Source organism: Suricata suricatta, chromosome 8 (assembly GCF_006229205.1).
Source record: "Suricata suricatta isolate VVHF042 chromosome 8, meerkat_22Aug2017_6uvM2_HiC, whole genome shotgun sequence".
In the NCBI taxonomy this organism is placed as follows: domain Eukaryota; kingdom Metazoa; phylum Chordata; class Mammalia; order Carnivora; family Herpestidae; genus Suricata; species Suricata suricatta.
Genome location: NC_043707.1, coordinates 43,201,462 through 43,226,445, shown reverse-complemented (window position 1 = coordinate 43,226,445; position 24,984 = coordinate 43,201,462). Strand labels below are relative to the sequence as shown.

At 50.9% G+C, this 24,984-nt stretch overlaps 1 protein-coding gene across 1 annotated transcript in view; it reads left to right on the top strand.

Moving 5' to 3' along the window:
- The first annotated feature begins 3,040 nt into the window (after positions 1 to 3,040).
- PHGDH (phosphoglycerate dehydrogenase) overlaps positions 3,041 to 24,984 on the top strand; it is a 32,414-nt gene continuing 10,470 nt past the window's right edge. The window contains exons 1-5 of the mRNA XM_029947715.1: positions 3,041 to 3,294; positions 11,232 to 11,383; positions 13,036 to 13,101; positions 18,054 to 18,108; positions 18,228 to 18,326. Coding sequence (XP_029803575.1) covers positions 3,157 to 3,294; positions 11,232 to 11,383; positions 13,036 to 13,101; positions 18,054 to 18,108; positions 18,228 to 18,326 — 510 coding nt within the window. The 5' untranslated portion in view covers positions 3,041 to 3,156. The remainder of the gene's footprint in view (positions 3,295 to 11,231; positions 11,384 to 13,035; positions 13,102 to 18,053; positions 18,109 to 18,227; positions 18,327 to 24,984) is intronic.

Genomic DNA, 24,984 nt, shown 5'->3' with positions numbered 1-24,984 from the left:
TTTTAATGTATATTCCAGATGGAATGAATCCTTTTCTCACATCTGAAATGGGTGCTTTCCTCGGGACTGACCAGTCAGCATATTCATTCCCTTGGCCACAGTGATAAGTTCACAGATACATGACCTCAGTTGGCCCAGTGAGGATCAGATATGAAAATATTGCCACAATTCTTAGAAAATGAGTACAACCTTCTTGGATTACTAAACTTTTTAGAATATACGACTGAATTTTATATTCTTCATTGGCTGGTGACATTTTTGCCACATCCTGCCTTTCTGGAAATGAGACAAATCCAGAGAAAACAGAGACAGGAGAGGGACAGGTTGCCAATGACACCCATTTGAGCTCATTTCGGATCTTTTCGGAAACGCTGAGCCAGTTGAAATCAAGTCTTTATTATTTGCATCCACAAAAGTCCAGACTATTCACATGGCCTGAGTGGTCTGTCCTCTGTCAACCTCATGTTGTGCCATGTTCCCCCTTATTCTCTATATGACAGGTGTTGTTTCCTACCCAAGCGATTTTGTTCTTACTTTCCCTCAAATGTTCTTCTGAATGGTCTCCGCTCCCTTCCTCTCCCGTCAGATCTCAGCTGAAGTGCTGCCTTCTCAGAGATTTTCCTGACTATCCGTCACAGACCTCACACTGTGCATGCACTCGAACGCTAGACTGTGAGTCCTCCAATGGCAGGGACCCCGTGTGACACTTCCAGCATTGTTATCCCAGTGCCTGGCAGGGTGCCTGGCACCTAGTATGTGCCACAGGAATATCTGGGGGCAAATTCCCTGAATGTACCAGACTTGAATGTGCCCTCTGCCTAGAATTCTCTTTCCTCCATTCTTTGCAAGTTCAGTGCCAGCCCAACTATCTTCTCCTTGGAAAGGCCTTCCCTGGCTCTAAAGTCTCCCTGGCACATCATAGGCTCTCAATAAATACGTGTTGGCTGTCTGACTGACTGACTGACTGACTGACTGAATGAATGAAAGCCAAGCACTACAAATCGCACTCATCTGAGTGCTTCCTGTTAGTTAATCATCACGACAACCTTGTAAAAGTAAGCACTGTCCTGTTAGCCCCATATTATGGAGCAGAAAAGTAAGTCTAAGAGAAGCAAAGTCATTGCCCACAGTCAGTCACATTACCAGTGATTTCAGAAGCTGGAATTCAAATTCAGATGTGCCTGGTTTGCAGATGATAATTCCTCATCCAAAGATCTGTTTTCTTTCCTCATAATGTGACTTTGAAGATCACAGCTGGGCTTCAAATAGAAAAATAAGATTCCTACCTTTCCCCCTCCACCCTCCCCCGTTAACCTGATAGGCAGAGGACCCGGGCAGCTGGACCTCCTGCACCCTTAGGTGCAAGGGGTTGGGCTTGCCCTGGAGGGCTCACCACACACAGGGGGAGGGTGAATTATTTGTGGACTTCAGCTCCAAAAGAGAGAGCCAAGCAGGGGCTGGCCTGGGCTGGCACTAGGACCTCTCCCCTAAACTCTCTAAGCAGACCGTCTTTCCACCCAAGGCCGCTGGGGCTCAGGGAGGGGTCTGGAGAGAATGGCAGAATTATTTTCCTAATACTTCCAAGAAGCCCAAAGTTCCTGCTTTATGGATGGAAGCAATAACATGGGGTTGGGGAGGCGGGGGGTCAGGGGGTGGGGAGGGAATAACATTTCCTCCGTTCCCTGTGTTGATCTTAAAAGAGAAATCCTCAACTTGAAGTCTATGTTGGAGACTGGGGTGAAAGGTAGGAATGGGGTGGATACAGAGGGATCTTATCTACATTAGCAGGGTCAGGGCTCAGCTCAGCTAATGTAATTGGTGAATCACATCTCAAAAAAATCACTCCACGCCCCCGCCCTATGTTGGAGTGTAATTCAAACTCCTCCTAAAGGCAAGGGCAATCCTGGCCCCTCCATAGTTTGGTTTCCTGCACCCTAGGCATCTCTTTCAGCAATTCTTCACACCCTGGACCTTTGTAAATGTCACTTCTTTTCCACCTGGTTATTTCCTATTAGGCTTTCAAGATTAGGCAATTGACTAAGAGCAGCTTGAAGGCAGATAATGTCTTATTTCCTCATCGTCAGGCCTCACAGAATGGTTGACTTCAGAGAGATCAGTGTCAGATGAAAGGCAACCTTGCTGGACACCTTCTCCGTGCCCCTAGGCTGTGCTGGATGGTTCTCAGGACCGGAGCACACAAACAGCTCATGGCTGGATAAGTTAACAAAACTGAATGCTAATTCACCAAGGAGCATGGCTGATTCTGCTTCTAGTCCTAGATGGTCTTCAAAAATCCAAAATGGATTTTTCCCAATATTTGTGTAAAGAGGGGCGTGGGATAGCACACTTGTGGTGGGGCTTAAACATAAAGGAGTTAAGAGCTGGGAAGGGCCTCCTTGATCAGCATGGAAATTAGACCAGACTTGACACCTCACATTCTTTTTGTCTTTTTCATAATCAGAGACGAAGTGGGGGGAGAGGAAAATAGCAAACGAGCAAAAATTCTGGCTCTGCTTTAAATGCACTCGGTCTTTATTCTCTTTCAAACTCGTAATTCTCATTCCCTCATTCATTTGTAACTAAGCATCGCTTTGTGAGGTCTCAGAAAGTTTCCTCTTCTTACTGTTTAGCTTTCCGTGTCTGCCTTTGGTACCATCGGTGTTAGGCTCCCCCCGCCCAGGATGTCTTTGTCCCGTCAGCATCCAGCACGGTGCCTTGTACATAGTAGGTGCGTTCAATAAATTATTGTTAGGGAATTCTTGAATATGTTCTGAGGCAGAAAGAAGTGAACATGAAACGTTTCTCTCGCAGTGAGAACAAATATTTCTGTTTCAGATATGAATCAGCTAGTCAGCGCAAATTTGTGCTGCTAGATGCTCACCAGGTGTAGGGAAGATTGAGAAATTCACCGTTGGAGAATAATAAAGTGGGCGGGGAACCGGAGGTTCAGAGCGGCGAGGAGGAGGCGGAGTCACCGAGAGTTTGAGGGTTTTTGTCCAATCAGAAGGAGGCGGTACAGGCAGAAGGGGGAGATAAAGGGGAGCGGGAGACCCACAATCCTGCCCAGTTACACCAGCCCGCCTGCCGGAACAACTGCTCCTCCGCTTAGGTGCTTCTGCCCGGCGCCAGCGGCCGATTCCGAGGCGGATTCCAGCAATGGCTTTTGCAAATCTGCGGAAAGTGCTCATCAGCGATAGCTTGGACCCCTGCTGCCGGAAGATCCTGCAAGATGGAGGGCTGCAGGTGGTGGAGAAGCAGAACCTGAGCAAAGAGGAGCTGATAGCCGAGCTGCAGGTGAGGCGAGCGGGAGAGAGAGACTGGGGCTCGGTGGCATCCTCTGCGGAATCGGGCCGGGGCCAGCGCGCCCGACCCCCCACGCCCCGTCCCGGGTATCTGTCAGCACTGGGGCCTCCTAAGAGTGGAGACTGGGGGAGAGATGAGAAGGAGGGAGGAAGAAACAGCCGCGAGCTGCAGGATGCAAACTTTGCGTTCAGTTTGCAACCGCGTGTTTCGCGCCTGCGTGCCTCTCACCTGCATGGCAAAGAGCAGGCTGCCCGGACTCGTCCTGCGGGCTGCCCGCGGGATGCCGGCGCGGCTGCCCGGAGCCTTCGCGTGCTATGGTCTGGGCAGCTCTGCGCTGCCTCTTAACTCGGGAGCAGGGGCACCGGGGGAAGGGGCGCCAAAGTGGCTTCCCCGCGGGGAGCCCAGAGACCCGCGATCCTTCCTGGGCCGAGTCCTGGCTCGTCCGGCGGCGAGTCCAGCCTTTCCTGGGCGGGGGTTCAGGGGACGGTGGGGGGCGTTGGCGGAGTCCCAGCAGGTCTCGTGGCCGCCGGAGCGGCTGCAGGCTAGGCGGCCCGGCTGGGGCAGCAAACGCCGCACCCGCCTTTCGTCTGATGCAAGACTGCCGCGAGTTTTCCCCGCCCCTCGGCCTCGCGCAGAGCTCTCGGAGGGAAGGGGGGCGGGCGGGGGGCGCCGGAGGTCCCCGGGCCGCCCACGCAGTGCCGCCGCAGCCCGCTAGCTCCAGGCTTTAACGCCTCTGCCCGCCTGCCTCACCGTTGGCCTCCTCGCTGGTCAGGAATGACCAGACCGGGCTCGGATTCGATCCCAAACGCCCCCAGGACCTTTCTGTTTTCTTAGCAAATCTTTCTCAGGCGTGTGTCCGTTTGCGTGCTCACAGTTAGCGCCATCTGCTTCACGTCTTCCTCTGCCTTGTTTGTAAGGGTCCTGTGAGGTTTGGTGGCCTCGTGCAGCCCTAGGACATTTCTTTTGTGAGCTCTTCACTCTGGTTCCTGCCCCCAGATCCCCCGGTGTCGGTGCCCCATGGTCCGATGTATTCTCCCCTCCCCCCCCACCCCCCAGTCACCCCGCAGTGCCTCCTACCAACCTCGCTCAACCCCAGCGCACATCCACCCCTCCATTTCCTCCCCGGAGGCTGCCTGGACTCAAACCACTGAGGCGGCAGCAGTTGCTTTCTTTGTGCCGGAACCACATGGTCCTCGTCTGCCCTCGGATCTGCGGCGGTGTTTCTCCATGAGTGTACCCCCCTCCCCCATCCCCACCGCCTTGTTCTTAGAAAAGTGTCTGCCTGATCCCTGCCTTCAAGGAGCGTGTGGACTGGCTAGGGAGCCTGGCCATCAGTCCTGAAAGTAGTACTGACCAGACGACACAGTACTTGAGTGCCAAGTGAGACGTCTCACCCCTCAGCCTAGCCTCTGCCTGTTCTGCTGCTGCAAACGTGGAGACGAGGGGCTTGATCGCTCTGAATGAGGGTGGGGGACAGGGGCTCAGGACCCCATCCAAGGTAGGACGGGATGGGAGGCGGGCACCTCAGCTTGTGTCGCCTCCTCTTTTGTATGGGTGCCATTAGTGGCCTTAGCTCGGGGCAGTGGCCAGAAGGCAGTGGTGTGGCCTCTAGATCAGCTTCTGACTCTTCCCTCCGCCAGAGCACCAGGTTGGGAAGGGCAGCCTTCTTGTGGAAATCAGAAATCTTACTTTCTAGGATTTCCAGGGAGGGGCAGCATGGGGTACAGGCAGAACTAAGAAGAACCAGAGGCCTCACCAGTCCCGGAGGGGTTCCATGAAGTTGAGAAGTTGGCTGGGTGGGTTGCTGGAGTCTGGAACTGAACTTGGAGGACATTGTAAAGGCACTGACAGCTCCTGGCAGGAGAGGAGGGTGTTTGTCAGCTCCTGGCTGGCGGCTTGCCCCCCAAGCCTTTGTGGCTGTCTTTGTAGAACATTCACATCAGAATGCCAGTTAGTCGACCTAGGCAGCTCCCTGGAGGGGACTCATATCCGCACTGTCTTTTTACTCCGGGTGCAGAGATATCTGTGTTGGGGCCCCCTGCCCGCTCCCATTTAAATCCTTCTAATGCCAGAGGAAGTGGGAACTAGCCTCTGGTCCCACTCCTTGGTATTCCGGACAGGCACAGTTTGCTCTCACTCACTCCGTGGTCAGCAAGTACAATGACCCCCTTAGAATGGTGCTTTTCAGACTCAAAGCAGTTCCCGGCACATGGTGGGTAGGGGGTAGTTAGTTTCATGGGGCATGATTAGCATTTTAAGAAAAAAAATAAGTAGTAGCAGGGAGCAAGGCAGATAGGCTGAGTATTGTATCATAAAATTTGTTTCAGTGATATGGGGAGTCGTGGTGCCTGTGTGGCTTGTGAGCATAAAATCCCAACTTAAACAGATGTTTCTTACTGTAAGTCCTAGTCAAAAAAGTTCGGAAAACACTGGCTTGGAATAATAAAGCATCGTGTTCAGAATTCACAGAGCTCATAGGCTCTTCCATCATCAGACGTGTGATCCTAAATAAACTTAGTATGCGGGAACATTAAAATCTTGCCACATATCAGTGGGTTTTAAACTCTGACCATGAGCCACAAGAAGAAATTCATTTTATATCATAACTCTGGGTACACATACACATGTGTACACATGCACTACAATTTTGTGAAATAATGTCCTTACTATATGTAATACATAATTTTTCTTCTGTTTTATTGAATAGCAGGGCTGGTCAGAACCCACTAAACCACATGCTAGTAGTAATGTATGTAACTTACTGAGCATATTTTCATCAGTATGTCAGTATTTTAAGAAAGATAAGGGGAAAAACTTCCATGCAAGAATCCATCTTTTGAGGGGCGCCTGGGTGGCTCAGCCGGTGAAGCGTCCAACTGCGGCTCAGGTCATGATCTCTCAATTCGTGGGTTCGAGCCCTGCATCCGGCTCTGTGCTGACAGCTTAGAGCCTGGAGCCTGCTTGGGAGTCTGTGTCTCCCTCTCCCACAGCCCCTCCCCCACTCAGGCTGTGTTTCTCTCTGTCTCAAAAATAAATAAACATTTAAAAAAAGTCCATCTTTTGAAAGGCTCCTTTAAAATAGCAAGTCCCCAGACTTTGCACAGGGATTTGATTTGTAAAATTAAATAGCCATCTACTTAACCAGGATCGCACATAAAAAATCTCGCTGCATTCTCTGTAGCTGCGGAACATGACCTGGAGAGTTAGGATGCCCGTATGATTTAAGTGAGAGGCACGAGCAAATGCTAAAATCACCCTCAAGGCTGAGCCTGTCCTCTTTGGGAAAGGAAGCATGTTTGAACTTGAGAAACGTGAACAGCTTTCCGCTGCTGAGTTAGCATGGTTTGTCCGGAACAGCTGGAAATCAGCAGAGCACTGGCGGGTTTCCAGCTCTAAGGCAACCAAAGAGAGCAAGAGACAGCAGCGTGGGTGCAGGGTCAAGAGGTGCCAGAATGGACTGCAGGACACTGGAGAAGAAAGGTGTCCCTGGAACCGGCACGGAGGACGGGGGGAGGGCAGGCAAGGGGCTGCAGTTTGCCTAAGCAGAGGAGCACTCAGCTTGGAGCCAGATCTTGGCAGGATGACCTGTGACCTGAGGAGGGGTGGAACCCCTGAGGAGTGCAGGAGTTTTGAGGGGGCCCCAGGAGGAGGCTCAAGAAATACGTGCTGATTGAATCAGTCAATCGAGGATGCAGTTGAGTGAAGAGCTGAATGAAGTGGGGGCAGTTGAGGGTGGACGAGACCTTGAGAGCCAGCGAACCCTGGCCATGTGGGATGTGGTGCTCTGAGGGGACCAGCGTCAGCTGAAGGGGCGTCTCCGAGAGCAAATCCCCTGCTTGGGATCGGGGAAGTCTGAACAAACATCTGTGCTGGTCTGATACAGAGTCTTCAGACTTCTGGCTTCAGAGGAAGCTGGGTTGAGGGCATCACCCTCGAGGGGAAGAGTGTGGAGAGACCACAGAGTGACAATCCATTAGGGAGATCCGTCCACAGAGAGACTGCACTTGTTAAAGAGAACTAGCCCCCTTTCTGTGCTTGTCCTGAGGGCCTGCAAGCGTGGGCTGGGCTGCGGGGACCCTGCGGCCAACCCGGTGGGAAGCAGACTCCCAAGGTTTGGGGAGGGCAGTGGTGTCTTTGGAGAAGGCATTTGAGGAGGCCAGACTCTTGAGGCCCAAGGGCATGATTGGGGATTGGGTCGAGCATCTGGAGCAGGACTCGGCCTCAGACTGGGGGCCCAGGAACTTGATACTAGAAGGTTATGATGCTTTGGGTGGTCCTGCTCCCAGGTCTGCTGCTTGTCAGTTGAATCTTGACCCCTGGTCCTGGACTGGCCTCTTCAAAGGAGGTTTTACTCCTCAAAGTGTTACCAGTGACCTGAGGTGGTAGAGGAATGCTTACTCGCTGCCAAATTACCCTCTGGAAAGAAATGAGAGAGAGAGAGAGAAAATGAATCTTAAGCAAGCTCCACGCTCAGCTCGGAGCTCCATATGGGGCTTGATCTCAGGAACTGTGAGATCATGACCTGCGCTGAAATCAAGACTCAGATGCTTAACTGACTGAGCCACGCAGGTGCCCCAGAAAGAAATGTGCTTACTCGCTGCCAAATTACCCTCTGGAAAGTTCTTGCAGTTTATGGTGTTTCCCTGCACTCTTACCAACACTGAATATTATCACTTTTCCTGTTGCGAATATGATGCCTGCAAATCCCACATTTTATTTTATTTTTATTTTTTTAATGTTTGTTTATTTCTGAGAAAGAGACAGAGACAGAGCACCAGTGGGGGAAGGGCAGAGAGAGAGGGAGACACGGAATCCAAAGCAGGCTCCAAGCTCCGAGCTGTCAGCACAGAGCCTGACACGGGGCTCAAACACACAGACCGTGAGATCATGACCTGAGCTGAAGTCAGATGCTTAACTGACTGAACCACCCAGGTGCCCCTGAAAATACCACATTTTAAGACTTACATTTTCTTGGGGCACCTGCGTGGCTCAGTCAGTTAAGCATCTGAGTCTTGATTTCAGCGCAGGTCATGATCTCACGGTTCCTGAGATCAAGCCCCATATGGAGCTCCGAGCTGAGCGTGGAGCTTGCTTAAGATTCATTCTCTCTCTCTCTCTCTCTCTCTCTCTCTCTCTCTCTCAAAAATAATAAAATTACATTTTATTGATATCTAGTGTTTGAGTCTTTATAAATTCCTGGCCACTTTGTATTTCTCCTGTGCATTGCCTACTTAGACCTTTGCCTTTTTTTATCATTTAAAAAAATGATTTGTAGGAAGCCTTGATTATTTCTGGTGGTGAGGTGTTGTTCTGTTATGCCTGGTGCAAAGCATTTTTCCACCTATTAAGCCTATCACTTGCCTTTAACTTTGTTTAGGTTTCCATAGCCTCTCAAATCACTGAATTCATTTATTCAATGGAGTATTTTACCTATTAAAATAACAAGTTATTGGGGCACCTGCGTGGCTCAGTCGGTTGAGCATCCAACTTTGGCTCAGGTCATAATCTCCCAGTTCATGGGTTCGAACCCTGAGCTGTCAGCACAGACCTGGAGCCTGCTTTGGATTCTGTGTCTCCCTCTGTCTCTGCCCCTTCCCTGCTCAGATCTGTCTCTCAGAAATAAATAAATGTTAATAAATAAATAAAATAAATTATTTTCCAAAAATAAGTTAATAGCTATTAAAATAATCCTGCTTTAGAGATGTAGCTTATAGATGAGGAGCCCCCATTGCAGGTCAGACTGAGGACCCCTGAATGTAAGACAGATGTTACAAGAATAGGGGGAGGGAGTGGTATTGAATCCAGGGCTGTTGGCAAAGGCTTCATGGAAGGGGAGTTTGCTGTGTCTTGAAAAGTTGGTCATGGCTGGCCAGCCAGGGGGATCCTTTTCTTTGGAGCCAAGTGCAGTGGACTTGAATGTGGGGCAGTCAGCAGTGTCCCACAGCAGTGTCTGCCCGGGCATTGGCTGATGTTCAACTAGGCTGCTTTACAGTGAGACATTCCAGGCACCCTCGAGATTCCCCCTGGCGTTGGCCAGTTCTGGCAGTGTGCCCAGACAGGGTGGCTCCTGTCTGGCTCCTCTAACTTTGCTGGGTGCGTGTGCCTTGTACGCTCCAAGGTCACCACCGCCTATGTGTGTCATGGTGAGTTTCGGCACGTCTGTCGCTGTGAGCTCCCTGAGGGCCGGGACTGTGACGTAACTCCTCTGTTGACAGAGTCCAGCATAAGGCCAGGTCCATACCTACCAGACACCCCACAGATGGAAGGAAGGCAGGAAAAGGGCAGGAAGATGGAACACGGGCATCCTTAATTTTGTTGGGCTTCTGTTTCTCATCTGTGCAATACAGTTGGACCAGAGGCTGATCAAGTGTTTCTTGGAGTCTCATATTTTGAGGTTCTGTTGCAGAACTGCGGACATGAAAGGGCTTGGGGTGCCTGGGAGGGGTCCTGCATCTGGCTGTCTGTGCTCAGGCATGGCCCCCCACCAGGGAGCACTGGAGGAATAAGGTGCCCATGCTGTGGCCCTCTCTGTCTTCCAGTCCCTGTGGCGGGTGAGGAAGGGAGAAGGTTCTCCTGGCATCCAGGTGTGAGCTCCCCTGGGGAGATTGCAGAGAGGCTCACGTAGATGTGGGGCCATCTGTTGCAGCCCTTGTATTTTATAGGGAAAGATGGGAGGGAGCAGGTGACTTAGCACTGTGACCCACCTTATCCTTGGCAGAGCTGTAACTGCAACCCAGCCTCCCGACCCCCAGCTTCCTGCTTTTGCAATAGCACTCCCTTCTGCCACGGCTCTGGAGAGCCAGTTTGGGATGGAGTGTGCCCTTGTCTTTTCGGTCCATTTCCTGGGGACGTTCCTTGAGTGTTTGGGCAACAATATCCTTATTTTTTTAATGAATATAATTTATTGTCAGATTGGTTTCCATACAACATCCACTGCTCATCCCAACAAGCGCCCGCCTCCATGCCCATCACCTGCCTTCCCCTCCCCCCCACCCCCATCCACCCTGTTTGTTCTCTGTATTTAAGGGTCTTGTGGTTTGCCTCCCTCCCTCTCTGTTTGTAACTATTTTTCCCTCTTGCCTTCTCTTCCCCCATGGTCTGCTATTAAGTTTCTCAAGATTCACATAGGAGTGAAAATATATGGTATCTGTCCTTCTCTGACTGACTTATTTCACTCAGCATAAGACCTTCCAGTTCCGTCCATGTGGGCAACAATATCCAGAGAACATTATCACAAGATTCTGGAAAAGCCTAAGAAAGACTGTCTTGAAGTCTAACTTAGTGCAAATAAAGCACCTTCAATGAATCCAGAAAGTATTTATTTTTTGCATGTGTATATTTTTAGTCTAAAATGGCCTGCACTTCCGAACAGCAACAGACACTGGTTTAATTGTTCTCCCTTCGTCCCCTTACTTTGGGCTCTATTTTAGGAAATGCCTTTCAACAGTTTGTCTTTTGTTCACTTTTTAGTCACTCAGCCAGCCAGCACTTACTGAGTGCCCTGCGTGTGCCAGTCATAGGGGCTTACAAAGTAGAACTCAGTCCCACCTCTCCCATTCAGCAGCAGTGTCCGATGGAGGAGGTCATGTCTGTTGAGTGGGGCACTGGCTGATGGAGGAGGTCATGTCCGTTGAGGGGGGCAGTGTCCGATGGAGGAGGTCACATCCTTTGAGTGGGGCAGGATAGCATGCCTGGTGCTACCTGTCTTAGCTCATTTCCTCCTCGTGCACTGGAGGAGGCCAGATCTCACATTCTTAGCTCCTGGGGGATGGAGCTTGGACTTGACTCCAGGCCTGACTGACGGCAGACCCTTCCTTACTCAGAATATATCCAAAATCAACCAACAGGCAAGAATTCCCACTGTGAGCAAAGAGGGGCTAGGAGGTCTGGAAGACTGACTATGGACTCAGATGTTTCTTCTGCCTTAGGACTGTGAAGGCCTCATCGTCCGCTCAGCCACCAAGGTGACTGCTGATGTCATCAACGCAGCGGAGAAGCTCCAGGTGGTGGGCAGGGCTGGCACAGGTGTGGACAACGTCGACCTGGAGGCTGCCACCAGGAAGGGCATTCTGGTCATGAAGTGAGTTGTGGAGCCCGGAAGAGTGCGTGTGGAGGCTCCCCACGAGGGCGGGGGGGGGGGGGAACTTCAGGAAGGCCAGGGCAGAGGAGAAAGGGCTTCCAAAAGGATGGCTGGTCCAGGCTGAGTCCACACAGGTGGTCCGTGCTCGCACGTAGTGGTTCCCTGGCTGTTGGACCAGGAGGCTCTCTTGGTCATAGCAGATCTCTTCCCAAACTCACCCCACAGATGTCTGAACGGCAGCCTGGTTTGGGAATCAGAAGAATGTTAGTGAATTCATCTGCGTTCCCTGCACAGCCCCTTCCGCTCCGCTGTTTCGTCAGGGGCCAAGTTTTCCCTGAGTTCTGCTTGGCAGAGCACAGCCTTTGCCTGTTTGTTGCATGACTCCGTTCTTTCCCTTCTGCACGTCCCCGCCCCCTTCTGCAGCCAGGACCACAGGTGCTTTTTCACACTCCAGGGCCAAGAGGGAAAGGGTCCCTGTTGGAGCAGTTTTTTGCAGAAACTCAGAGCAGAGGTCAGGACCCCATGCCAGGGCGAGGCCCCACTGGTTTCCAGCTCCCATATGGCACGTAGATGGCGTGGCAAGGTTATTCTAGCCCTCTTCTTTGTCCCTGAGCCTTTTCCCTTCCCTTGGGAGGCTGTGTCCTCAACATCTTGCCCTCCCTTCCCGCCACTTCCTCCTATAGCCTCGGGGTTAATTGGTCATCTGAGGTCAGTATCCAGCAGAAGAAATGTTAAATGTTAGCTCATCTTGCATTTGTGCCCTGGACCCAGAATAGGCTCCCCCAGTCCTGCCCCTCCTCCAGCATCTAGCCTTTTCCTTAGGTAGAAAGACAGAATCCAAGAATCCTTTTATCTTTACCTTTTTTTTATTTTTGATAGGCTCTCTTGACTTTTTCCCCCTCGTAACCCTCATTTCCAGAGATGCAAAGATCCAATAAAGGAAAAGGAGGCTGAACATGTGTGTTAATAAACTATTCCAAAACCAAAAAAAAAAAAAAAAAAAAAGAGCCTCTGAGAAAAGAACACTAGCACCTGACATGGGTTTCTGTGAAATGGGCAGAGTCGGCATGAGGGTGTGAGGGAGCCTCCTCACTTGAGAACTTGTTGAGAGATAGAGAAGTCAGTCCAGTGGAGTTAAAAATAAGAGCTTTGTTCTGGATAGAAGCCAGGCCCGGCCCCTTGATGAAGGTGTACGGCCAGTGGGCTGACCTGAACTTGATGGCCTTGCTCAGCCATCTCGGGCACAGCCCCCGTGAGATGGATGGCACAGAACAGGGGGAATCTGGCTTCCTGTAGGTTGGGAGTTCCTGAAAGGAGAGCAAAGAAAGGGGCTGAGCCACACCTGTGTCTCCCAATCGAGAGAGACCCTTCTCTGCCTGGGGAGAAGGGAGTTTGGGTCGAGAGCCCAGGTGTGTTTCTCGAAGGGACATCCCTCTGCGTGGAAGCATAGAGCCAGGGCGAGGGGGTTCCTTCTAGCCCTGGGATTAGGGGAGGGGTCCAACGGAGAGGGAGGCATGGGGTTGGAGGTGGTAAGAGTGGGTGAGGTGAGGGAGCGGAGAGCCAGCACCCTGCACTCAAGGCTTTCCATCGAGACAGGAGTGGGAATATGGGGTCTGGACCTACCGAAGTCCCCTCTCTCCTTTGCTCCTCAGCACCCCCAACGGGAACAGCCTCAGCGCTGCGGAGCTCACCTGCGGGATGATCTTGTGCTTGGCCAGGTAAGTCCTCTGTAGAGCCCGTCTCTCGGCCATGTCCACGATTATGTCCTCCCCAAACGAAGTGACCCGGAGACACTTGGCAACACGCAGACTATGAAGAACTGTCAAGGCCATCAGTCCTTTACGGATCATTCGATTCACTGGTTCTAGTGCACGAAGGTCAAGTGGCTTCTTGCCAGTGGAAAGGGGGCTCCGGCATGGCTGCTCAGTACCTGGGAGCAAGCTCGTGGAGCAAACAGCTGCGTGTCCTCTTCCTTTTCTCCTTAGTTGTTTCCTGCCGTCCACTGTCAGCCCCATCCTCTGGCTTTTCAAATTCTCAGCCTCAAAAATGCGATTTCTGCTCCCTGAAATCCTTCCCCATTATCTCTTTTTTCCCCCAAGTCATTCCAGTACTTTCTTTTTATCACACTAATTATTAAAAATTCAACCAGGGGTGCCTGGGTGGCTCAGCCGGTTAAGCGTCCTTCTTCAGCTCAGGGCATGTTCTCACGATTTGTAGGTTCAAGCCCTGCCCAGCGTCGGGCTCTGTGCTGACAACTCAGAGCCTGGAGCCTGCTTCTGGTTCTGGGTCTCTCTCTTTCTCTCTGCCCCTCCCCCACTCACACTCTGTCTGTCTCTCTCAAAACTAAATAAACATTAAAAATTTTTTTAAATTCAAATAACTTTACATAGAAGTTTATCTTTTGAGAGAGAGAAATTGAAATATTGATACATATTTTTTAATGACAAAACTGAGATTTAAACATTTTTTTTAATGTGTATTTATTTTTGAGAGAGAGAGAGAGACAAAGCAGGGGAGGGGTAGAGAGAGCACACACACAGAATCCGAAGCAGGCTCCGAGCTCAGTACACAGCCCAACACGGGGCTTGAACTCACGAACCCCAAGATCATGACCTGAGGCAAAGTCGACACCTAACTGACTGAGCCACCCGGACGCCCCTATACACAATTTAAAAAAAAATTTGTTTTTACATTTCTTTATTATTGAGAGACAGAGTGCTAATGAGGGAGAGGCAGAGAGAGAGAGGAAGACACAGAATCCTAAGCAAGCTCCAGGCTCTGAGCTGTCAGCACAGAGCCCAATGCTGGGCTCGAACCCACAAACCGTGAGATCATGACCTGAGCCAAAGTCAGACACTCAACTGACTGAACCACCCTGGTGCCTCCCTGAGACACAATTTTTAACTAAAGTCTTCTCCATCATCTTTCTCTGGGTAAATTTCTCAAGATGAAGCAGGAGTGTTAATTCATCTAAGATGCTCTCTCTAGATCCCCCAGCTAGGCTGTGTCCCTCTCTGACTCCCCTGGCCTTCAGGACTTCCCTCTGTCACTGTCCCTACAGATGTCTATTGTAACAACAGGGAGCAAAAGCTGCTCTGGGCTCCGTGAACCTACCTGTGGATTCTTAACACAAGGGGACTCAAGTGGTCAAATGTCTTGCTCTCTCAGCAGGAATTGTGGGGGCGTGGACCTCTTGAGTAGAGGGAACAGCCTAGGAAGTCATGGATGTGACATGTAACATGTTGGGTACTAAAATGATGGTATTGAGCACTGCTGTTGAATGGGCCATGCAGCACTTTTGTGGTCAGTGGACAGGGCAGTTAGCTTGCTGGGTTCCTTCACACACCCTTAGATCCTAAACCAGGGGTACCCAGGCAGCCGGGACGCCTAACTTCTCTGCTCAGGCCTGAAGCTTCTTGCGCTGAGAAATTAACTCTCTCTCCCTCTCAGACCTGCTCTCCCTCCTGCTGGGACAGGGTCTGGAGGGGTTGACTTTTGTTCTAACTCTTCGGCCAGATTTCCGCCTGAGCTCTTAGGTATTCACTGATCTTCACTGGCCAGGGAAGAGGAGAGGGGACTGGAAGGGGTTCCTGAGCTGGCTGTCTGCAGCTTCTAGAACCCCTGGGCTGGATGTATTTCCCCCTGGCGAAGTGTAGTGGCCGGATGCCCTGGCTTCACCTGTGCAATTAAATTCAGTGGTGTCCTTGGTTTTTGAGTGAGGGACGTCCCTATCAGCTTTCTGTCTAATTAATTCTCTTACTCTTTTTCTGGAGTAGAAGGAAAGGCTGGGGAGCCAGGAATAATTTTTCTCCTGTTCCAGGACCCAACTTTATTTTAAAAAACAGGTAAATTAGAAGGATTTCAAGGAAGTGTCCCATTTCCAACTCCTCATCCAACAACCTTACTTATCAAGGACACATCAAAACTAAGAAACAAGCACCTGGGTGACTAAGAAACAAGCACCTGGGTGGCACAGTCCGTTGAGCATCCAACTTCGGCTCAAGTGATGATCTCATGGTTCGTGAGTTCGAGCCCTGTATTGGGCTTGCTGCTGACAGCGCAGAGCCTGCTTCAGAACTTCTGTCCCGCTCTGTCTCTGCCTCTCAGAAGGAAGGAAAGGAAGGAAGGAAGGAAGGGAGTGAGGGAGAGGAAGGAAGGACCCTCTGAAGGCAGAACCGCCGGTCTCTCATACCTTCTCATACGTCTGCTCAGACGGCTTTTCCGGCGGCAGCGACTGCACTGTGGGAGCTGTGGACCTATGATTGGGAGCATGGAGCATTGAGCAATGGGGGTGGAGAGAGGGCCTGCATGGGCTGCACGGTGGGGACTTTGTACAGGTGGCAGGAGTTCCTGAGGTACAGAAGAAGAGTGACACACAAAGAAAGAGAGGCGAACACGACCTGCGTAGATTTCATCTCCCTGGCTATACCTTCTTTCGTGAGTCAGGCTGGCGACCATTTGGTTCTTGGGAGACCCCTCACCCCCATCATGGTCCTGCCCAGACTGGCCTGGTGAGGACCCCCAAGTGCTAAAGCCTGGGGAGCATTCATGAGCATCTGGGTAGAGTGGCTTGGGAACGTCCTGTGCCCACTCAGATGGCACTGTGGGCTCAGGAGGGCAGAGTAGGGCATGAGCCAGGCCGGAGGGGAGGTGGGTGGGCCCTGTGTCACCAGGTCAGCACGTTATCAGGCTAGCGTTGCCGAGAAGGAAGCACTTCCTCAAGGCGAGTCGTTGTCCTTGGGACAGCCCTGAAATGAGAACCCACAACTGGGGCCTGATGGACCTGATGGGAGCTTCTCCCCAAGAAGCCTGTTACTGAAGCTTTGTGAGCTTACCCAGGGCATCCCAGGGGCCTAGACTCCCCCGCAGCCTGACCCTCCAAGGGAAGTGTGTCGGCGTGTGTAGACACGAAATTCTTATAATTTTTATAAGAATTCAGGGAGATGGAGACACAGGGATGGTATGTTGGAATCTCTCTCTTTACATACATGTGCTTAGCGTGCATGCGCATGCACCAACACACGCACACACACCTGCCCTGAGTTTTGTGGCTGGTGGGAAAGACTTCATTTCAAGACTTCTGGAGGCTAACTGTGGAGAGGATGTCCTCCTTGGCTTTGAGTCGATGCAGCTACGTCCAATGGGGTGGGTAACGCTGTTCAGGGTGTTTAGTCTCCCCATTGTCTCTCTGCACGAATTTCTTGTGAGCATGACAGGTGCTAAGATGCATCTAAGCATTTTTCTTTTTTAAGTTTCTTTTTTTTTTAGTTTGAGAGAGAGGGAGCTCTTGTGTGTGGGCGGGGGGGGGGGTCAGAGAGAAAGAGAGAGAGAGAGAATCTCAAGCAGGCTCCATGCTGTTAGCTCAGAGCCCAATGTAGGGCTCAAACCCATAAACGGTGAGATCATGACCGGAGCCAAAACCAAGAGTCAGACGTTTGATCAACTGAGCCACTCAGGCACCCCTTGTCTATGTATTTATGGAGTGTCTAAAATAGAGACAGTACTACTTAAACATCTTTTTAATGTTTATTTATTTTTGAGAGAGAGAGACAGAGTGTGAGCAAGGAAGGGGCAGAGAGGGAGGGAGACACAGAATTTGAAGCAGGCTCCAGGCCCTGGGCTGTCAGCATAGAGCCTGATGTTGGTCTCGAACGCACAAACTGTGAGATCATGACCTGAACTGAAGTCAGATGCTTCACTGATTGAGCCACTCAAGTGCTCTGCTCTTTAAACATTTTAAACATTGTTTCCTGTTTCCCTTTTCCACTTCTAGAGAACCCTGGATGACATAATCTTACCCTATCATCTGTGACTCTGCCTTAACTTCCTTTATCCCCTCCAGAAAATAGGTGGAGACTCAAACCTTTGTGTTAACCAATAGGAAGAGATAGGCTGGGTGTTGGAACAGGAGTTGGTATGGACTGTGGCCCCCCACCCCACCCCCGTCCCAGGGGAGCCTGAGACCGCTGCAGCTTAAGAAACGCTCAAGGAGGGGTGCCTGGGTGGCTCACTCAGTTAAGCATCTGACTTTGGTTCAGGTTATGATCTCATGGCTCATGGGTTCAAACCCTATGTCAGACTCTGTGCTGACAGCTCAGAGCCTGGAGCCTGCTTCAGATTTTGTGTCTCCCTCTCTCTCTGACCCTTCCCTGCTTGCTGTGTCTCTCTCTGTCTCTCAAAAATAAATTTAAAAAATTTAAAGAAAACCTCTCAAGAAAGAATGAAATAACCAGCTGTTGATACAGTGGAAGATGTAGTTGCAGCCTTGGATGGAAAAGGAAAATGAAAGTCCTTGAACTTCCATGATGAACTTGATGTGATCAGAGTCGTTCAATACCCCATTTTGTTATCCCTGGGACCCCGGAGGGTTGTCTTTTGCTTCTTACGTGCCTAAAGTCGCTCAGTGGTTGAGGTGGAATTGGAACCTCGACCCAGAGTCCTGGACAGAGACAGAAACCCCAAGGCCCCCCGTCAGGCCTCGCTGGGGGGTTTCCCTCTGCCCCACTCCCTTGACCCTCCTCTTAACCCTCCTCGGTGTCTCTGTACCTGAGCTCCAGACCCAGCCTGAGCTTGGTTCCCCAGAGGAATGACGGTCAGAGGTGGCCGCTGTGGGGACCTCCAGTCCCGCCTTTCGCCTGGGCCCCCACTCAGCCTGCGTCTGTCCTCACAGGCAGATTCCCCAAGCGACAGCTTCCATGAAGGACGGCAAATGGGAACGGAAGAAGGTGAGCAGCCGGCCTCGCCTCGCCCCTGCCCCTGTCCTGACCCACCCTGTCCCCCTTGGTGCCCGGGGTCCATCTGCCACTCACTTCGGCGTCTTTGCCTTTTGCTTGTTTGGTCGCAGTTCATGGGAACAGAGCTCAATGGAAAGACCCTGGGGATTCTTGGCCTGGGCAGGATTGGGAGAGAGGTGGCCACTCGCATGCAGTCCTTCGGGATGAAGGTAAGAGGTTGGCGAACCCCTTGGACGGCGGGGGGGTGTCTCTGTAGCAGTGGGGAGAAACAGCTTTGCTTGAGAGAAGGTCAAGGCTTTTTCCTAGGAGGCTCTGGCCCTCCTGTGGGCCCCTGGCTAAGCAGGCAGTGTAGCAGGGGAGGGGAGGAATGCTGGCGTGCTATTTTGGATGCCTGACCTCAAAATCTGGGAATAACGTGGAGGGGGCCGTTCAGCTCTGGGGGGAGTGATTGCCCTGAGTCCTAGGGGAGCAGAGGGTCTTGTCTCCTCCCCCACCACGAGGGCTTTTTGTTTCGCTGTGTCTGTTCCCTATGATTACTCAGAAAGACAGGAGCAGATGGGGAGACTTAGAGCAGAGCAGCTGTCGTCCCCCGGCTGGCTTCCCTCCAAAGTGCAGAAGCGACAGAAAAGTGCCCCGCGTGGGCTGTGATGTGATGTTAAAGCCCACGGTGGCTGGAGCAGAAATCCTCCCTGACCCCCAGCTCCCTTCAGGACCTGCTTTGTCGTTTCTGGGAACTCTGGTTCTGGTTGAGGGAGGGCTGTCAGAGTCAAGAGCTGTGTCACCTCCTGAGGCCGGTTCAAGAGACCGCTGAGCCACACAGAGGGGGGCTGCAGGGGCCAGTGACCAGGCAGCTCAGAGTCCCCGCGGACACCTCCTTATTTGCAGAGGCTCTTGGGGAGGGGGGGATCGTGCATCCAAACTGCAGCCAGGAAGGCTTTCATTAAACATCAAGGAAAAACAGTTTTGACAATCAGATCATTTCCAGAAAAACTGACATAGAGCCGCTATGGCATTCTCCCTTTCTCCCCTTCTTCCTCCTTTTCTTAGGGTCCCCCCTGCCCACTTCACAGAGTTAGAAGGGACCTTACAGGTTAACCCTAATTTTATACTGATGTCTGGAGATTGTGAGTATTTGCTAAGTCCTCCAGCAAACGGAAGGTGGACAGAACCCAGGTGGCCATCCTGTTATACCACATCGAACATCTCCCTCTCCCTCCTGCCCCTCTTCCCCACGACGTTTATTTATGCCGGCCAGCTGTCTTCCCCTAAGCCGCGGCACATTGTTCTAGATCTGTAGTCCAGCAGGATCTGCTGGTCATGAGGACAAACCAAAGCCATCCCTTTGAGGTGCCCCATAAGCTGAAAGGGGTGCTTTCTCTTCCTCTTTTGTTAGTGATTGACATAAAGGCTCAGCTCTAGAAGCAGGGATCTTCTAGAAGCAAGGGGTCAGGTTAAATAGGAACGTCACTGATGACACAGCGACTTTGGGATAGGTTGGGGCAGCGACTTTGGGACAGCTGCCATCTACTAGGGTCGCTCCCCTTCCCCACGTCCCCACGGCACACCGGACTCGGTGCACACTCTGAGGGGGTGTGTCTTCTGTACATTGTAACACGTAGCTGCTTCACTTGAGGGGGGGGCCTCTGGTGGGTCACTGTTGGCTATCTTGCTCTTGGGACATGATCCTTGTAAACTCCTGAAACATACCTTGGAATGATCTTCCCACTGCCCTTGACAGCAGCCCTGGTCACGTCTGAGTGGCCCAGGCGGCCCTTGTTTATACTCACTGCACACTTTGACGAGCTTCCTGACATATTCCCGAGTCCTGACGAATTTTGCTGCAGGGCAGACAGATTACTGACCTGACTTTGGAGCCCCTGGCTGATGTCTGAGCAGTTGTGAAGAGCAAGATTTTCCAAAGGGCAAGGAGGAGAGATGGTTGGACAAATCATGAAAGAGCCATTTTATCCGCATTGGGTCAGGAAGCCATGACCAGTGCGAACCACACACGGCTTGTTTGACGTTCGCCTTGTTCTGTCTTTGGAAACCTATCCTAACCTGATAGAGCGTGGAAATCCCCAGAGGTCTCTTCTCTGGGTGACTTGAAATTTTTTTTTAAATTTTTATTTTTTAAGGTTTATTTTTATTTTTGGAGAGAAAGAGAGGCAGAGAATGAGCAGGGGAGCAGCAGAGAGAGAGGGAGACAGAATCCGAAGCAGGCTCCTAATGCAGGGCTCCTGATGCAGGGCTTGAGCTCATGAACTGACTGAGCCACCCACGTGCCCCTAGAATTGTATTTTAATCAATAGGCGAATGCATTCTTACAAAAACTGAAATCTAGATCCTTATCTCCTTGACTACCACCCCAATCCTGGTCTCACAGGTAACATCAGCTTGGTGTGTTTCACGTTTGACTTTCTTCTATGCATTTACATGGAATGCACACTGTTCCTTGCCTATAGAGGGATTCTGTGCCTATTGAGAACAGACTATACATGCTGCTAACATAAAAATGTATGTCTTGTAATAAATACATTTGCCATATCTTTAAAGTATTGTGTAGAATTCTGTTGTGTAGACAAATTGCTTTTTATTTGGGCACTTCCTCAAGGATGGACATTTAGATAATTTGGAAATGTGGACTTCAGTAAGACATTGGTGAGTTCTTCCATGACACCCTTGGGGTTAAGGTAGAAAATATGAGCTTGGTGCTAAGGCTTTAGTTGTAGTCTTTGGTTGAAGATAGCACTGTTTGCATCTGAAAGGAGATGGTCCACGATGGTGAAGGGCTCTGCCTTATCCACCTTTTTCATCAGTGGCCCAGATGACAGGAAGCAGGGAGAACTGGTTAATTCCTAAGAGCGTGGAATTAGATCCTAAAAGATGTAAGAAGGCTAGAATACTAGTTGGGCATCCTAATAGAAAATCTAGCGAGAATACTTACCAATGCCCTACATATGGGCCCCCAAAGCAACTAAACATATATTAGATGTAGAGGTGTTGTTAAAAAGATTTTGTAGGGGAGGAGACCTATGGTTCACAGAAATGCAATGTAGTGAAAAGTGGCATGGCTGACAGAAAAGGTAATGTGATTTTTGGCAGCATTAAAAGAAGTATGGCTTCCAGAACGAGGAAGGTGAGATTCCTCGTGCTCTGTACCAGTCAGACGCTGAAGTCTTGTGAACTCATGCTCTGTACACTGAACGTTCTAGAGGTGGAAGGTGATGGCATGAGGCTCATATCTGTACTTCCTAAGCAAGGGTTGAAGGCACTGGAGTGACTGAGCCCTGTCGTGACTTGAGAGGTTCCCAACTAGCTAACGGCCAGTCTGTAGAAGAGTACTGTGCTCTAAGCAGTGGACCCATGGAGGACCAATGGGTTCAAGCCCAAGGGGACAGCTATAGCTGGAGCTGGCCCCAGATGGAAGAGAGAGAGCTAAGTCTCCCCCTCTTGCAGAGGCACCTGTGAGACTGGGTAAGCACTTGGCCAGAATGTGAGGACGAGGTGCAGTCATTGGCAGAGAGGTAGAAGCAGATGGCCCTCAAAGCTCTGATGTGTCCAAGCACCCATTACCCATGGGCTTCCAGGGAGTTTACTGTGCCGTCATTAGAAATAGGATACAATTATTAAGGACTGTGGTTTGTTACAGGAACTTGGGAAGACACTGTGATTAAGGACAGAGTGGACCAGGAGGCAGAGGGGACCCTGAATAGTCCTGGTTGGGCGGCTTAGGCACCAGCAAAACATGTGAAGATTGTCTTTATCACCCACTCCCCTCCCTGGCCCTGGGGTCTTACCCTGTGCTTTAATCTGTCATCCAGGCTGTTAATCACTAAGGAGGCTGTTAATGGATGACTAACTTCCAGCCCCTTCCAGAGTATTATCATTTAAGAGTTGACCCCTTCATGTCACAGGAGGGATTGTCAGAGACCCTTCTGTGCTCATGTTGGAGATGGACTGCCCCCTTTTTCCTTTCCTGTCTTTTTTGTGTCACTCTCTGGTCACTCACAGAAAGGGGATATCCTGGACCTTAGCTCTGCTAGGGAGCTTAGCTGCCTGGCTTCCCAGCAGCCCCTGGGTGAGTGTGTGTTGGCGTTGGTTGGGGGAGAGCCCTCCTTGGCTGCTGTTTCCAACCAGCTCAGGCCCAGAAAGAGACTTCCCAGGACTCCTGAGAGCAGCTGCTGACTTGCTCTGAGCCACATGTGTTTCTGGAGAATTCTGGCAGCCGGTAGCCTGCTGGTGGTCCGAGTCATCTATCTGAGTTCTTAGGCTCTATGGCATTCTTTCTGCCTGAAGACCTTTCTCAATGGTGTTGGTGAATAACCGGTCATACGCTTTGGAGACACTTATGCTGGCACGTCCCCTAGAATGTACGATCTGACCCACACCCGCCAGGAGCTGAGCCTTGCGCATCCTGTCCAAGTTTTTTTTTTCTGAGGAGCAGACAGGCATCTCTTAACTGTTACCTTGCGGCCAGTGCTGTGAAGAATCTGAGGTTGGCCCGGAAGGATGGACATTGAACCCGAGGCACCAGTTATCACTGATTTCTTTCAGACCCAGCTAATGTTTGCTGAGGTCTGCTGTTGTCAGATCCTGTGCTCATGCTGACCCTGTGGGCTCAGTATTGTTAGCCCAGTTTTACAGATAAGGAAACTGAGGCCCAGGAAGGCTGTATGATAATGTTCAAGATACTAGGACTAGTAAATGGCGGAGTCCAGCTTCAACTCCAGGTTTCGTGACTTCCAGTCTGGGGCCCTTTGTCCTGCACCACCACGGTCTTGGGGCCGACTCACAGGGGCCACCAGGTCTCGGTGCCATGACACTACTCTTGCTTTCTCAGGACAAGGCTCCTCAGGGCAGGCAGCTGCTGTCTCGGTCCGGGAACTGGAGTTCCTACTGCCCTAGAGTACTGATTTTCAAGTTCTTCCCCGAGCCTCAGGTTCCAGAAAGGTGCTTTAGGGACACAGGAAGGGGACCCTCGGGAGATAGTAAGTGGTGGGGCTCTGGGCCTTCACCTCTGCACTTTTTATATCACACTTCTGTATAAGATTTCACTGTGCAAAGGGGAGAGCGTTCTAATCCTAAGCCAAAAGAACTCGTTGTGGAATAGAAAGAGACTGTGACGGGAGGCCCCTTTGTGGGAGGCCCTTTCCCTCGAAGGCCTCCCTGCTCTCCGGCATCCACTGTGAAGCCAGAGGGCCCAGAGGAGGTGAAGGCAGCCTCTCCTGCCTTCTATGACACCGCTAGGAGGTGGCTCTGCATGAAAAGCTAGGCTTCCTCTTGTACCCAGAAATAAGAGTCTGTTCTGAAGCCAGATTCACCAGGGAGCCCTTTTGTGGGCGTCCCTAAGGCTCCTCTAGGAACAGTCTTCGGGTGCCTGGAATTGCTCCAGCTTTTGTCCATCAGGACATCTGACCCTTTCCAGGACATGTCAGGACCCTACTCAGATGTTGGTCTCCTGGGCCCAGTGTCCCTCTTCCCTACTCCCCCCGACATGGTCTCCTGGTGTGAGAGCCCCAGCTCCTGGCCGAGTTCAGCTTCCGTCTGCCCTGAGTATCTCAAGTGAAAAATGAAAATGGGTTTTCTCAGCCAAATTCTTCCCTGCAGTTGTCTGCAGTGGAACACTAGAGAGAAAGCTGCGTTGGGGCCTGTTGGCCCCTGTGGGAGACACCCATCTCCTTCCTCGCCTGCGCACCTTCGGCTGCAGGCGCCCACCGCAAGGACACTGGGCCAGGCTCGGCCCCTGGGACCCTTTCTCCCAGCATCTCCACCCTGCTTCTTGGCTTCTGAGAGCCTAGGAGCACTAGCTTTGTGGCCTCTGCTGGTGTCCCAGCCTCTTCCCACTCACATGAACAAAGTACATCGGGATTAGAAATGAACGGGGCCATTGTTCTGGACCGCTCAGAACGGACAAAGAGGACTTGTAAGGACGCGGGCAGAAACCCCCTCTCCTCCCCTGGACACCTCATTGTCCCCACAGAAACGAATACGTTCTATCTGAAGGGAATGACCGCTTGGGCTGGGGTGGTCGTGACCTTGTGATCCTACTACCTCCCCCCAAAACCTTCATGTTGGCTTTCCTGGTTTCATAAGGCTGGTGATGAAAAACATGATCCGAAGCTATACCTTATTCAGAACCATTTTCAGTTTCTTCTCTGGAAGGGCTGTATTTTATTTTATTTTATTTTTATTATTTAATTTACATCCAAGTTAGTTAGTATATATGCAACAATGATTTCAGGAGTGGATTCCTTAATGCCCCTTACCCATTTAGCCCATCCCCCTCCCACAACCCCTCCAGTAACCCTCTGTGTGTTCTCCATATTTAAGAGTCTCTTATATTTTGTCCCCCTCCCTGTTTTTATATTATTTTTGTTTTGCTTCCCTTATGTTCATCTGTTTTGCATCTTCAAGTCCTCATATGAGTGAAGTCCTATGATACTTGTCTTTCTCTGACTAATTTCACTTAGCATGATACCATCACGTGGTAAGATTTCATTCTTTTTGATTGCTGAGTAATACTCTATTGTATGTATACACCACATCTTCTTTATCCATTCATCCATCGATAGACATTTGGGCTCTTTCCATCCTTGGGCTGTTGTCGATAGTGCTGCTGTAAACACTGGGGTGCACGTGCCCCCTCGTAGCAGCACACCTGTGTCCCTTGGATAAATACCTAGTAGTGCAGTTGCTGGGTCGTACGGTGGTTCTGTTTTTTTTAAGATTTTTAAAAATGTTTATTTATTTATTTTTGAGAGAGACAGAATGAGCAGGGGCAGGGCAGAGAGAGACAGAGAGAGAGAGAGATTGAGCAGGGGCAGGGCAGAGAGAGACAGAGAGAGAGAGAGATTGAGCAGGGGCAGG